The sequence below is a fragment of the Panthera pardus genome, unplaced genomic scaffold, assembly GCF_024362965.1.
Source record: "Panthera pardus isolate Hobbes unplaced genomic scaffold, ASM2436296v1 HiC_scaffold_13, whole genome shotgun sequence".
Lineage (NCBI taxonomy): Eukaryota > Metazoa > Chordata > Mammalia > Carnivora > Felidae > Panthera > Panthera pardus.
This window is the reverse complement of record NW_026526688.1, coordinates 173,146,399-173,160,188: the sequence shown is the minus strand read 5'-3', so window position 1 is coordinate 173,160,188 and position 13,790 is coordinate 173,146,399. Positions and strand designations below refer to the sequence as shown.

Here is a 13,790-nt window from a genome sequence, read left to right as displayed (position 1 = left end):
CCTAGTCGCAGAAAAAAGATGTGTAACCATAAGCCCCATAGTGCGATGGAGAAGGGCAAGGGCCCCAGGCCCGCCCCACCTCCTGCTCAGGGACCTGGGAGTTGCTGGTCAGCCTCTCGGCCTTGGTTTTCTCAACCAGCACCCTGCCTCAGAGAGTCATTAAGATTAACTGCTGCTGAATATAAAGTACTTAGGACATATATTTGTTTATTATTCTCATAAAGACCACAGTTGATCGTCTCTGCAAGGCCTGTGTACTGGCTCATTTAGCTGGGCAATGCTGTGTGTTGTCAAGATCTGAGACCTGAGGTGGGATGGATTTGGGGGCTCACGACATCACCACTGTGTTGAAATAGAATATCATGGTTTTAGGTGGGAGTGAAGTTGTCAGATTTAATCCTGAGAATCGTCAATTTAAACTTTTCCTTTATCGATTCCCTGCCTCTCCCCCCGCCCAGCCCCAGTTTGGTAATCCAGGTATAATTCTTAAGCAGTTTAAGCTGAATAAAGTTGGTGGGAAATAACAACTACCTTCGTACATTTGGGGCGATGTCATATGAAAGGGAAGATTTATTCTGTTGAGCTGCAGGAAGCAGAAACATGACGAGGTAGAGGCTACCTAAGAAGGTTTGGCTCTAAATAGGGAGGAACTGTCCTTGGAGAGGCTCTCCTGGTTCAGATGAAGAAATTGTGTTCATCTCTAACCATGCCAGGCACCAGGAATCTTAACGCGTAGCTCCTGTCCTTAAGATGTTTGCAGTTTAGTAGGGTAGCTGTGAAGATTGATAGAACTGGACAGGTATGGGATATATTTTAGTAGTGGAGCCAACAGGTTTCTTGGGGCAGGGCGGGGCGTTGTGCAGGGGTCAGAGAAATAAATCAAGGACACCTACTAGGCATACTCAGCTTTTTCTAAGGTAAGGAAAATGGGGTGGCGCAGGATCAGTGACTTTAGTCTGGACCTGTCAGCTTGGCTGTAACTGCTCACCATTCCAGTAGCGATGCTAGATGCTAGGAAATGAAGACTTGTAGCCATAGCATTCTCTAACACGCTCTTGCATGATCTCTTCTAGCCTCTGAAAGCGATTTGCTGAACAAGCGCCTAAAGCTTGATTATGAAGAAATCACTCCTTGTCTTAAAGAAGTGACCACAGTGTGGGAAAAGATGCTTAGCACTCCAGGAAGATCAAAAATTAAGTTTGACATGGAAAAAATGCATTCGGCTGTTGGGCAAGGTAAGCTTTATGGGGAATCCATCCCGCCATCCTTACCTCCCATTGATGTTGGGAAGAGGTATGGAATAAAAAAACATCAAGGCCCAATTTTGGTGGCTGTTTCTCTCGTAGTTACCACACCTTTCTCTAGTCTGTTTCCACATATCTTAATTTGTGTGAGTTTCATCACCTTTCATGATTCCTCTTAATTAATTAAAATGCCCAGAAGCCTAGGAAGCAGGAAGAAGATAGGAAAACAGGGCTTAGTTGCCTACAAACTGGGTAATGATGACATATCTAAGTTAGATGGTAAAGCAAAAACTGATTGCATGGCTTCTCTGGGGAAACAACACAGTTTTATGCACAGACTTCGGACAGGTCGTCCAAGGTTTAGATCCCAGCCCTACTGATTTGCCATGTGATCTTAGGCCAGTGACTTAGCCTCTCTGAGTTCCACTTTCCCTGTTTGTGAGGTGTGGGCCATGACGGTGATTGCTGTGAGCAGTAAAAAAGCTGATACCTGGAAGCACACTGCACATCCCTGCTACCCTGGAGGGCCCGGGTGGGTAGGCGGTGTTTGTGGGTTTTTAGTGTGGTTTACTGACAGTGTGCCAGTCCACACTACTACTGGCCTAAGAATAGGACTTGGGACTAAACATTTAGAAACTTTTCCAGTAATTTCACAAGGGTGATCCAAAAAAAAAAAAAAAAAAAGTGGACTTGTCTTTTATCAGTCTTTTTTTTTCTGATTCATTTTTATATAAATTCATTTTTACTGTATTTTATAACAGTATCAGCAGTGGATTGGAACATTTTAAAAGAAAACAAAAACTGGTTCTTCACAAATAGTTTGAGTAGCTCCATTTTACAGCTTAACTTTGATGATTATTAGTGTTCAAGTAAAACAACCATTTCTTTTAAATAAATGTATATTAGCATCTGCTGGCAAGATCAGAGACCTTTGGAGTCTAATTTTAGTGGTTATCAAGTTCTGGTCAGTTTAGTCAAGAATAACCAAGAATTCAGACAAAGCAGTTCAAATATGTATGAAGCTTAGTTTTCTTCCGTGGACTTTGTTAGCAGCTCAGCAGAAGAAGTTACACAGTGTTACTTATCTCAAGAGAGTGAGTGGGCCAAAGCATTTACTCCTACTGTAGTCTGTGGGCATTATTTAACCTTTATCTGAACTTGACTGTGTCAGTTTCAGTAATAATATGTAGTGATTGCTAGTTACGACTTTCCCCTTTCTATGGATAAGGAAACATGACGCTGTTGTAATGGTCCCAGGGCCTGTTCACACACCCATCTCCTGGAGTTCTCACCACCACACAGCACTACCTGTGGTTGGACCTGCCTCGGCAGTGCTCTTCTCAGAGAGCAGAAGTGTGGCGGGTGGTGAGGACTCAGACTCTTAATTGGCCAGCGGCTTCCCGTGTGACCTTTGGCAGGTGTCCTCACCCTCTTGGGCTCCAGCCTTCTGGCAGCTAGAGTGAGAGGCATAGACCCTACAGAGGGTCTCACAACTCTCTTCCAGTTCTCACGTTCTTTTGCCCCTAGTGATTGCTGGAGGCTTACCATTGCACCAAGTGGCCCCAGATTGCCATTTGGAAAAGGGAGAAAGCAGAGAAAAGAAGGACTCTGTTCTTTCCCTTTTCACTATTGACTATTTGATGGTCTTCAGGTGGCTTTGCTTGTACAAAAGGTAAATCGCATGGGTCTGTGACAGCTGTTCTGAATGTTTGAGTTTCTTGGAAACTGGCACCTGGAGATACTGGTTTTCGTTATGTATTTGACAAGAGGGAACTGATGGAAACACTCCAGGCATCTGGAACCTGTGTAGTGAAGTTTGGGATAGGTGATTGTACAGTTTGTAAACTGAGATGAGCTGAGGCTAACCCTCTTGTGTCCACTGACATGGTCATATCATACCTTCTGTGGCAGAAACTCTATTTCTAACTGCACAAGCGGCTTTTTCAGTTATTCGGCTGGTTTTAACACATAAGATGTAATGACTCCAAACAAATGCCCACAGTCCATCTTGTAGCTCAGAATAAAAAACAAGATTAAGGCGGGGGGGGGGGGGGTCAGAACCACCCCTTTGGCCTCTTAGGTAGAAGCCAAGTTACTACAGAGACTTTGAAAGAGAAGATAGTCCCTGTGTGGGTGATGAGGCCCTTCCTCTTAATGGTCTGAGGACCCCTAAGTGATGGAAAAAGGGATCTATAAGCCTTCCAAGTTAAAATTGGATCAGAGCAGCAGGATTAGTGTGTCAGCTTAGGAGAAGGAAGAATAATTCTGTAGAGCTTTAAATAACTCAAAGCTTAGTTTGGGTTTAAATGATTTCACTGAAGATAGCAAGGTAGAGCTTTGTGAACCGGAGTATACTTTTCTAGGACTGAGATTGCGAAGAGGGCACCTCAGCAGTTGGCAGTTCAGGCCAGATGCAAACACTGCTTACCTGTGATCCAGCAATGCCACATATAGAAACCTGTTCTAGAAATTAACCAGTCAAAAATGTACTGCAGTAGGAAGAATGCATATTATGGTGTTGTGTAGCCAGTAGCTAAAACAGAACCAGAAACTCCTGCCATGTGACTGCCCTGTGCCATAGTCCTCGAAAATGACACAGTAGATTTGTATTTACCGGTGTAAGAGATGTCTGAGATAAGTAAATGAAAAAAAAAAATACTGTGTGGTCTCATGTACAGTTGTATATTTCTGTATGCACATAGTGTGTGACACATGCATGACACAATTGCAGATATCCGAGTAATAGGATGACCATACATCCGGTTTGCCTGGCACAGCCCTGGTTTACAGCTTGTCCCAGTGAAATAATAAATAGCCTTCCTCTCTGCTTTCAAATGCTTCCTGCTTTGGCGTGGTGAATTATGTGTTCACTCTAGTTATGAGTGAGTGGTTTTTCACTTTCTTTATACCTTTTGCATTTTTAGAAGGGCTTTTTTTTTTTTTTAAGTGGTGAGCACAAATTACTTCTGAAGTCAGTAAAAATAAAAAGGTGTTTATATTCAGGGGGAGGGTGGCCTCCTGTCCACCAGGAACCCTGCCTGCAGGCCCAGGGTACGAGTGGAGGCAAAACTGAGCATGGGGAAGGCTGTTCCAGTCCTTCTCAGCAAAAACATTGGCTCCAGTTCACATGACTCTTTGTTTTTAAATCACAAAACCTAAGCTCTCTTAAATACGAGAATATGTGGTACTGTCCAATGACACAAGCGATATTCTCTTCTTCCAAAAAATAAACGTCTGATAAGATAATGGGAATGATTTAGTAATAAGAGGAAATTGGTTATCTCATACCTTGGGAAAATATCCCAGTTTTAAAAAAATAGTTTGTGAAAAAGCCCCACTATAAATCACTTAACATGGTGACTGTTTTTCAGGCCACATTTACTTCTATTATAGTTTGAAATGTTAAGGGCTTGTGTGTGCGTGTGTTTACACACACACACACACACACACACACACACACACACACAATGATATTCTTCGAAGCGGGGAGAGAGGAATGGAGTAATCTAAAAAGGCAGATGTCAGGGTGTGTTAGTTTCCTATTGCTTCCGTAACAAATTATTACAAAATTGATGGCTAAAACAGAAATTTTCTTCTCACACTCCTGGAGGCTAGAAGTCTGGGGTCAGGGTGTGGGCAGGGACACACTGGGCATCCCTTGGCTTGTGGCTGCGTCACTGTGCTCTCTGTCTCCATGATCACATTGCCTGCTCTTCTCGTCTTCTCTGTGTCTCTTGTAATGACACACGTCATTGGATAGAGGGCCCACTTGTATCATAAGGATGCTGATCTCATTTTCAAACCTTAATTATGTCTACAAAGACTCTTTTTCCAAATCATGTTCACAGGTTCCAGGGGTTAGGATGCAGACACACATCTTTGGGGGCCACCATTCAACCCACTACACAGGATCATGAGATTAATGCCAAGACCAGCATTTAGAGAGGGTGTGAGTTGTGGTCACAGTGAAGTGTGGCCCTGTATTTCTCCCACAGGCTCGCCTTTTTTGTTTTCTTTTACAACTGGGCTGTGTAAGGGAAAAGTCAAATTGCTTACCGTACCCAGGATATTTCTAGGAGATGGCTGAGTGATTGTTCTAAATAGTTCCTTGTGGATCTGGTAATAAATGAAATTGACCACTGTCTGGTTCAGATCCACAAATGATGATTTCATTATTAACCGCCAGGCAAGAACACAAAATATATGTTCTCTGGTCCCCACCCGAGTAGCAGCTTGCTGACTGCTCTGAGAGAGACGACAGTCCCTCCCTCTGCTCTGCTCCTACCCAGCTGGGTGATCTCGGCTGAGGGACCTGTTCCTGTGGGCTTCAGCTTCCTTGTCTTTACCAGGAAGGGCCATCATCCAGCGTCCCTCAGTGGGTCGTGGGGACGACGACGCAGTACTTAGGATGGCGACAGCACCTGGCAACATCGTGCTGGTCTAACCTGCCGCTGCTGTCTTGCCAAGGGTACAGACTTCCGTCAGATGTGGCCAGTGGAAAACCAGGAAAACTGTCTTCCCGGGCAGATGCTCTGATGAGCAGGAAAGTGTTCAAAGCGGTCCCATTTCTTCGTGGAAGGAAGGAGACCTCAGTCCCTCAATCAGAGGCTCCTTTTCTCTCCAGAGGACTCCTGTCAGAGACGAGACAGATTTGGTGTCTTACTCTGCAGGCTCCCTTGTCTCCCCATTTCTACATTCGGGCCTTGTAACAGCTTAATGGTGAACCAAAAAGTTCTGAATCAGAACCGTCAATATTCCTGCAAAGTCTGCCTTAAATGACGTCATTGGCTTTAAGAGAACTTCTCCTAGTTTCAGAGGACATTTTTAATCACGTTGCGTAGTCAAATCAGTTGTATTGAAAACGTGGAGTAGAGGCTCTTGGGTGGCTTTTCTTGTTTTCCCGTCCCAGTTGAATGCTGCCCGAGGCACGTTTGTGTGGACGGCGGCCAGTCCGGCCTCTTGTCCCTTTCTTAGCCCACCTTGTAGACGGTGTCTAATCCGTATTCCCCAATTAGGCTGCCCCCTCCCCAGCTCAGAAACATTCCGGGGTTCCCCAGAGCTGCCACATAAAGTGCAGGTAGCTTGCCTTTTATTTCATCTCTAATAAATCCCTTCCCCCTTCCCACTGCCACCTGCCCCCACCACACATGCGCCCTGCACCCGAGGCAGAGAAACACGGAGAGTTTTCTTCCTCCGACGTGTCTTCTCTCTCCCTTACCCTTCCCACAGTCTTACATCTTGGCACAAGTGAAGGATTCTGTGAAATCTTGCCATCCTTCATCTGAACCCTCGTATGAGACAACATTTTGCATTGTAGTTTTACACGCCTGGGAATCTTTCCCTCGAACATTAATTGGCACCAGATGGGGGCTCGTATTCATCAGCTTATCCACCCCCCCCCCCCCCCCGCCCAAGTGTAGCACAGTCCGAACATCATATATATTTGAAAGCCGTAAGGAAAGTGCGAGGGGCCAGTGGAGGTGGGGGGAAGGACGGGGGTGTGGAGGAAGGAAGGAAGGGGAGCAGGCAGGACAAAATTTTAGTTGTTTCCTTTCCCTTTCGACGCTGCTAATTCATATGAAACAAGAGGTTGTCAGTGGAGTGAAACCTAACTCATTTTTATTATTATGTCATACTCTGAGCATAAAATCTCTCTGTTTCCTGCCCCTTCTCCTGAAGGTGTGCCACGTCATCACCGGGGGGAGATCTGGAAATTCCTAGCAGAGCAGCACCACCTCAAACACCAGTTTCCCAGTAAGCAGCAGCCAAAGGACACACCATACAAAGAACTCTTGAAACGGCTCACCTCCCAACAGCACGCGATTCTTATTGACCTCGGTAAGTCTGCATTTGGTTCGACACGAAAATGGAAGGTCCACTCACTTGAAAAGTCTGGAGAGACTGTCTGAGTTATTTAGTGATCCGCCTTTAGGTTTAGCAATCAAAATTTACTGCTGAGACGTTCAAATGGAAAAGCCCTGGAGTAATCACAGCTGCCTGGAGTCATGTACTTGAAAGTGTATAAAAAGTCTGTTGTTGACTCCACTCCGCATGAAGGCTCCGCTCGTGATCATCGTTCAGTTCAGTAATTCAGATACTGATAGGCAGTTTTATCGTCAACCAAAAGAACGTCCTGGAAAACAGAAGTGTCCATACCAAGGCTTGGTCTAATCACAGGAGCCGCCCCCTGGTCTTCACTAATTACAAACAGCACTTACGAGAAAAATTGTGGAAAGCAGTTTATGGGTGGGTGGTGGGCCATTTTGTTTTGGAAACGGGGTGGCACTGGTCTCTTGAACAGTGTTAAAAATGCTAAGATGGACATAGTGTATTGGCTGTATCCGCAGGTGCCCCGGTGAAGGACTCGTGGAATTGGGATGTAGCTGTGGTATATGAAAGGGCCCCTGACCTGTCCGTGGCTGTGGGTGCAGGTGGGGTGCATCCTCTTCTGGCCCCACGTGGCAGGAGCTCGGCCCTGTGGCTTTTAGAGGACATGGTCCTGCTTCTGGAACGTCCATCCCGGCTGCTGCTGCCACCAAGGGCGCCCGAGGGTCCGTCTGTGCTTTGGGCCCCGCAGTGGCCATGCAGCAGCCGGGAGGTGAGGATATTTCCCAGTAATCTGGGGTGTGATCTAGATCAGACAGCATCGAGTCTTATCTGTCTGGCCACACAGCAGATTAAAAGGTCAACTGCATAAAAGTTCTTCATTAGGTCCGAGCTCAGATGTCACCTCTGAGAAACTGTGCCTTCAGACGATGAGGTCCTGCTGCTAAGCCTCTCTGTCCCGCTCCATGATACTTACACATTCATTATTGTTCCAATTACCGTTGTTACTTAAAGCTACTATGTAACTTTACCTTGAGCCAAATGCCATGTAAAGTTACTTAACTCGCCTTTTTTAGTTTTCACACCAGGACCAGCTACCTATTGTTCTATCTCTGTTGAGAGTTGAGAAGATTGAAACACTGAGAGACGTTAAGTAACTTGCTTAAAGTAACACAGCTGGTGTGCTGCTGAGCAGTGTGGCTGCAGGGCCTGTGCCCTCTACCCCTCGCTCCCCAGCCAGTGTCCTTAATGAATAGGCAGCGCCTTCCTACTGCCCTTCTCTGTCTAATGCCGTGCTCTGCGGGCTGGACTGGGGCTGATGTACCTTCCTACCCCCAGCTCCTGGGACAGAGCCCGTCACGTAGTAGGTGCTGAGAAGTCTGAGCTGCTGAACAGGAGCCACCGCACTGGCATACCACTCTCACATGACCCCCGTAACGGCCCTGGGAAATGGGCCCTGTATCCTCTTAAGAAATGAGGAAACTGAGGCACAGAGAGATCCGTTCTCGACCATAGACACACAGTTAACTGGCAGGACCTCACCCCGCTGTGGCTGTGTGCCACAGTAAGGCCCCTCTGTCCTGAGGCCCTCTGAGCCCATGATCCCCATGTGTTCCCGTGGAAATGGCTGGCCGGGTGAAGGGTGATGCTGACGGACCATGATGACTCCGTGGGGACAGTGTACAAGGCGTGGGGCTGGAGCCCGTTTGGCCCACTGACCCCAAGGAAAGCAGTTTTGTGACCTGGCAGCTGTGTTTGCTGATGTGATGAGTAACAAAAAAATGACACTGTGTTCCTATCACGTGAAATGAAGTGAAAAATAAATTGAGAGTAGGAGGTAGAAGGGGGTGGGAGGCACAGCCGTTTTCTGCATCTGCCCCCCACTCCACGGTGGGGTGGGAGGAGGAGGCGGGACCATGTTCTCCCTTCTTCAGTAAAGATGTTCCCTTCTCTGTCTCCTGCTGCTCTCCTGTACTCACTTTTCTGCAGATGGGGAAGAGAAGGCCAGGTCAGCTCAAGGGCCTGGGGTGGGGGTGCCGCCCCTGCTGTGAGCCCACTGCAGCCTGTCCTCCGGTCAGCACTGGGCTCGTGAGAGTTGAGACGCTGCCTTTTCTCATTCACGGGCAGGGCCAGGCTGCACTCACATCCTCTGGTCCCTGCCTGTCTCCCAGCACCCCCTCGCACCCCCAGAGGCCGGCTGCAGCCACCCTCCCCGACCGCACTGGCTGCCTCTCCGCCTCACCTCTTTCCCAGTCCTGGCCTGGCCTCTACTGCGGGCCCTCCGAATGCACGCCCAAGGCCTGAAAAAGCTCTTTCCAGCAGTGCATCTTCAAGAAACCTCTGTGCGTGTCTCCGGGTTTTATCCAGGGAGCCTTCAGAGCCAGACTGCTCTCCTGACTTGAGCTGGGAAGACTACCCAGCGGTGGGCCCCGGTGTGCAGGCCACGGGCTCTGCTCAGTCGGGTTTCAGGGAGCGCTCACGCGGGAGTTCTAGCAGACTTTGCCACTGCTTCCCCCTCACTCCTCGCCAAGGGGCAGCGTGTGCCCACCTAGTTGTTTAGTCTGCACTGTGGCTAACGCGAGGCCTAGTAAAGGTGTGCAGTGCTGCCCAAAACCAAATCCGTATTTCAGTTTTTCCTAGAAGGCGGCATCTTTATCCTGGCCACAACAGAATGCCTGTTGATTGGGGTATTTTGGAACTTCATGGGTTTTTGTTTTCCTGCCGCTTGCTTTATTTTCTGAAATGAGCTGCTAATGTAATCAGCTTTTTATAAGGTTTTTCCCTGCAAAGAGTAAGAATAATAGGTAGTCAGGCAGTTTCATAGTTTATAAAACATATTGCTTAGCCTTGTCGGGTTTCAACTTTACACAACACTATGTGAATGTGGACACATATTATTTCCACTTTAGAGATGATAAACGAAGCCCAGAGAGGTAGTGTGCTTTGTCCAACTTACAAGCTGCTCGGTGGCAGAAAGTTCTGGAACCTAGGTCATCTTAGTGGCTGTATCGTATCCCTTCCAGGACACCCTGTAGCTTCTGTCTTTCTTGGATCTGCCTCCCACCTGCCAACACAGCTTCCCCACCTTAGGGATAACCACACCCAGCCCAGGGAAAATAGAGCAGAGGATGCTTAGCGACTCATTCTTAGTTCAGGAACCTGCTCCAGCCTCTTAAGCCTGGTTCCACCTACAATAATTCGTGCTGCCCCCAGGTAATTGCAGCTTTTCTCTTCTCTGGCTCTCCCTACTGAATAGACCACATGACAACCAACATCCTGCCTTCTGGCTGTGCCTCTCACTCTGGTCACGGCCACACTTAAAAGCTGCCGGTGACAGTGAGCAGCTAGCTGGAGACCCCCTTCACGCTCCCTTCCTCGGTCTTCTACCATTTCAGGGCTCCTGTCCCTGGCATCCAAGCCTGGATACCTTTCAGCACTCAGAACGTGCACCTACGAGGCTCTCCATCCTCTCCCCTGATAGGAGGGATTTAGCCAGAACAAAATGTGAACAGGTAATCTGAGAACACAGATAGAAACTGCTCCCGATCCTCCCCCACATCATTTACTTGTTTTATTAATCTGTGTTCTATAGGTTAGTAAAGCGGTGGCATAGTTTATATACTCCACAGAGGTCTAGTGAGTCTTTGGTGACCAGTAATAGTATTTTTGAGGGACTTCAAGTCTTTTTTTTTTTTTTTTTTTTTGAGAGAGAGAGAGAGAGAGAGAGAGAGAGAATATCCCAAGCAGTCTCCATGCTCTCAGCACAGAGCCCAACATGGGGCTCAGTCCCACCAACCATGAGATCATGACCTGAGCTGAAATCAAGAGTCAGACGCTTAACCAACTGAGCCACCCAGGTGCCCCTGAAGGACTTCTAGAGACCCTTCATCAGTGACACCTACACGGGGTTAGCCATGCCCGTGCTGCAGCGAGAGGCAAAGCAGGTATCCACGGACATGGTGGGGTCCACGATCCAGCATGGGAGCTGTCATACTGATTTTTGCTTCCACTTAACATATTGTAACCAAAGGTGTAAAGCCTGCCTGGTATCTTGAAGAAAAGGAGCTGTAATCCAAGTGTTATAAAAAAGAATTTTCTCCTTGCTTTTTTAGAATCCATAAAAGATGAGGAGGAGAAGAGCCTCCAGAGTGAAGGATGAGCCGAGAGTGTTTAAGAACACTAAATATAGAAGGGCAGACAGGGTTTTCCCTTCTCCCTCCCTGTTTGGTATTTGCCTCACTTGGCCGTGCCACAAAAGCTGAGTGCTGTGCGCTTTGGGTAGGAGATGGGGTTGTTCGTTAGCAGAGGATGGGTGCTGGTAGCCGTTTCATTTTTGGGTTGAAGTCCTGTGTGAGAAGCTAAAAAGCATTGATGGCAAAACCCAGAAAAGTAGCTAGAATTTGTTGCACAGCAGTCTTGCTATGTAACACTTCTCTGTGTCCAGTTGGGGACTTGGGCAGGATGGAGGTCAGATGAACAGTCACAGCTCAACAGTCACAGCACCAACGGCTACATGCATAATTTCAGCAGGTCTGTCCTTGGCTCTGGTATTATCAAGACCACATTATGGGAACGTATTGATCCCCGAAATAGCATATTGATTACTCTTGAACCTCAGAGTGACAGGACTAAATGTGGATGTGATACAGCAGGGTGGCTTCATGTCTCCCTCTATTCTTCAAGCCAGTCACCGGTGTGCTGGCAAACAGCTCCCCCAAGCCCGTCAAAAGGAGGCCTGATGATAGAATTTGCAGATTTCCACAGTGTAAATGGGCTAATTTTAAGCCACCCACTTGAGGTCACTGATTGTGGAATTTAGCAGAGATGTGCACAGACACGGGAGGAGCCAGTTCCGATGGTCACTGGACCCAGCCAAATGTTTCCTAAAAATAATCTGCATACAGAAGATGCACTCTGTATGCACTCTCCCCACTCTGCCCCCGTGTCATTCAGTAGTCATTCCACAGATGCTTCTTGAGCACCTGGTACATTCCATGCCTTCTCAGAAAGACACATTCTAGCGGGGAAGACCAACACGAAACAACCGATGACCAAATTATTTCATTAAAATTGTGAGGAGTTGCGGAGAGCATATCTTTTCTCCAGTATTTCTCAAATTTGGCTCAGAGCTAAAACGCGACCATTTCAGAAGACCTTGGGATCACAGCTGTCATCAGGAAGGAGCCTTGGAGATCATTCAGTTGTTAGGGTTACTGTTCCTTGTGCAGATGAGGAAGCTGAGAGGCAGAGGGTCACGTCAGAGTGCTGGTTTGCCAGTACCACCCCCTGGAGACGCAGGAGTCGCCAGGTCCCTCGTGGAAGCAGTGAAGAAAGAAACTTGTTTGTCAATTGCAGACCGAATAACTTTGCAGGTGGCCTGGTGTGTGAGAGACCACTGGCCTCCCGTAGCAGCTGCAGCGAAGTAAACCAATGCTGAGGGGCTCATGGGTCTCCCCAGGATTAAGTCAAGTGAGCTGTGGAGAGAGTTGGGCAGGATACTCTTGACATTGGAATGGTATTTCTCCCGGAACCAGGCACGGGTCACCTGAGGATCCCTTGAAGGCCTTGTGAAACACACATTCCTGAGGTCACCGTCCCCGATGGGCCACTGAAGAAGACTTTTCTAGATGAGGGCCGGGAGTGTGCATGTTTACAAGTGCTCGGGTGATTCAGATGTCATTAGTGTTTGGAAACTGCTGGGAGAAAGCCCATCTTCACCCTCAAAGTGACAGAGAAGGAAAGATTCATCCTGGAAAACCATCCCTTAGCAGGGTCAACACTTAGACTGTTGAGCATTACATGAAATTAAGTTGTAGGTCATTTAGAAATACGTCTGAATTGTGGGTCTCCTTCTAGGTCTTTCCAGCACATGTCACCACGTAGACGTATGAGACACAAAATCATTCCATGTCTTTCTAATACAAATAAGGAGTTTCTTTCTGTTCATATTTGACTCTGGTCACTCAGCAGTCTCCTCGCTCTATATGTGAGGGACACCCTGCCCTAGAGAGAAATCTGAAGGCCTACGTTTCTCTACTTCATAGCAGATGATAAAATGGTGTTTAAAGAGGCAGGTACCGTAGCCTGATGCATATGCAGGAAGGAAGGGCTTCACAGTTTTTACCCCATTTCCCTCAGGGTTGGCAGGAGCAAGGTACTTTTCCCAAGCCGGAGTCTTTCTTTCAGTGCTCAGTATGCTGTTCCTGGGCAGGCGGGTGGGCGGGCAGGCTGGTGCAGCTTCTACCCTTCTCACTGAGTCAGACCCTTCTTCTAGAATCTGCACAGACTTTGAACAAACATGCATGGTAAGCAGCATTTTACTTGTAGTTAATAATGTGCGTAGTGAGCAGTGAGGTCCAAGGGGCTAAACAAGTCCTGATGTGTGCACTGCCCAAGACTCCAGTCACCAGCGGCAGATTAACATGCAGATACGTGGTCTTTATAAAATGCAGGGCTCTTTCCTGGCGCTGACTTAGTACCTTCTAAATGGGGTTGGAGGGTTGCAGCACTCAGTACCGGATTACGTGAATGCAGATGCAGATTCTCCAGGAACGTTTTTAATCGGCCTGGTCCATTTTCTGCTCACCAGGCTCGCCTCCTCCCTTCCCTCCCTCTCCTGGGTGTGTACTCAAGAGCGTGGGTGAGCTGCGGTGTTCTTTTAAAAGAACTATGATAAACACATACCTATAAACATACCATTATGAACAATGCATTTTCCAA

General features: G+C 47.5%; 1 protein-coding gene across 5 annotated transcripts in view; it reads left to right on the top strand.

Annotated features, from left to right (window-relative positions):
* Positions 1-13,790, top strand: part of TBC1D1 (TBC1 domain family member 1) — a 224,955-nt gene that overhangs the window by 183,623 nt on the left and 27,542 nt on the right. For all 5 annotated transcript variants that reach the window (XM_019414376.2, XM_019414372.2, XM_019414365.2 and 2 more), the window contains 2 exons: positions 1,074-1,235; positions 6,924-7,082. In XM_019414376.2, the coding sequence (XP_019269921.2) occupies positions 1,074-1,235; positions 6,924-7,082 (321 nt within the window). The remainder of the gene's footprint in view (positions 1-1,073; positions 1,236-6,923; positions 7,083-13,790) is intronic.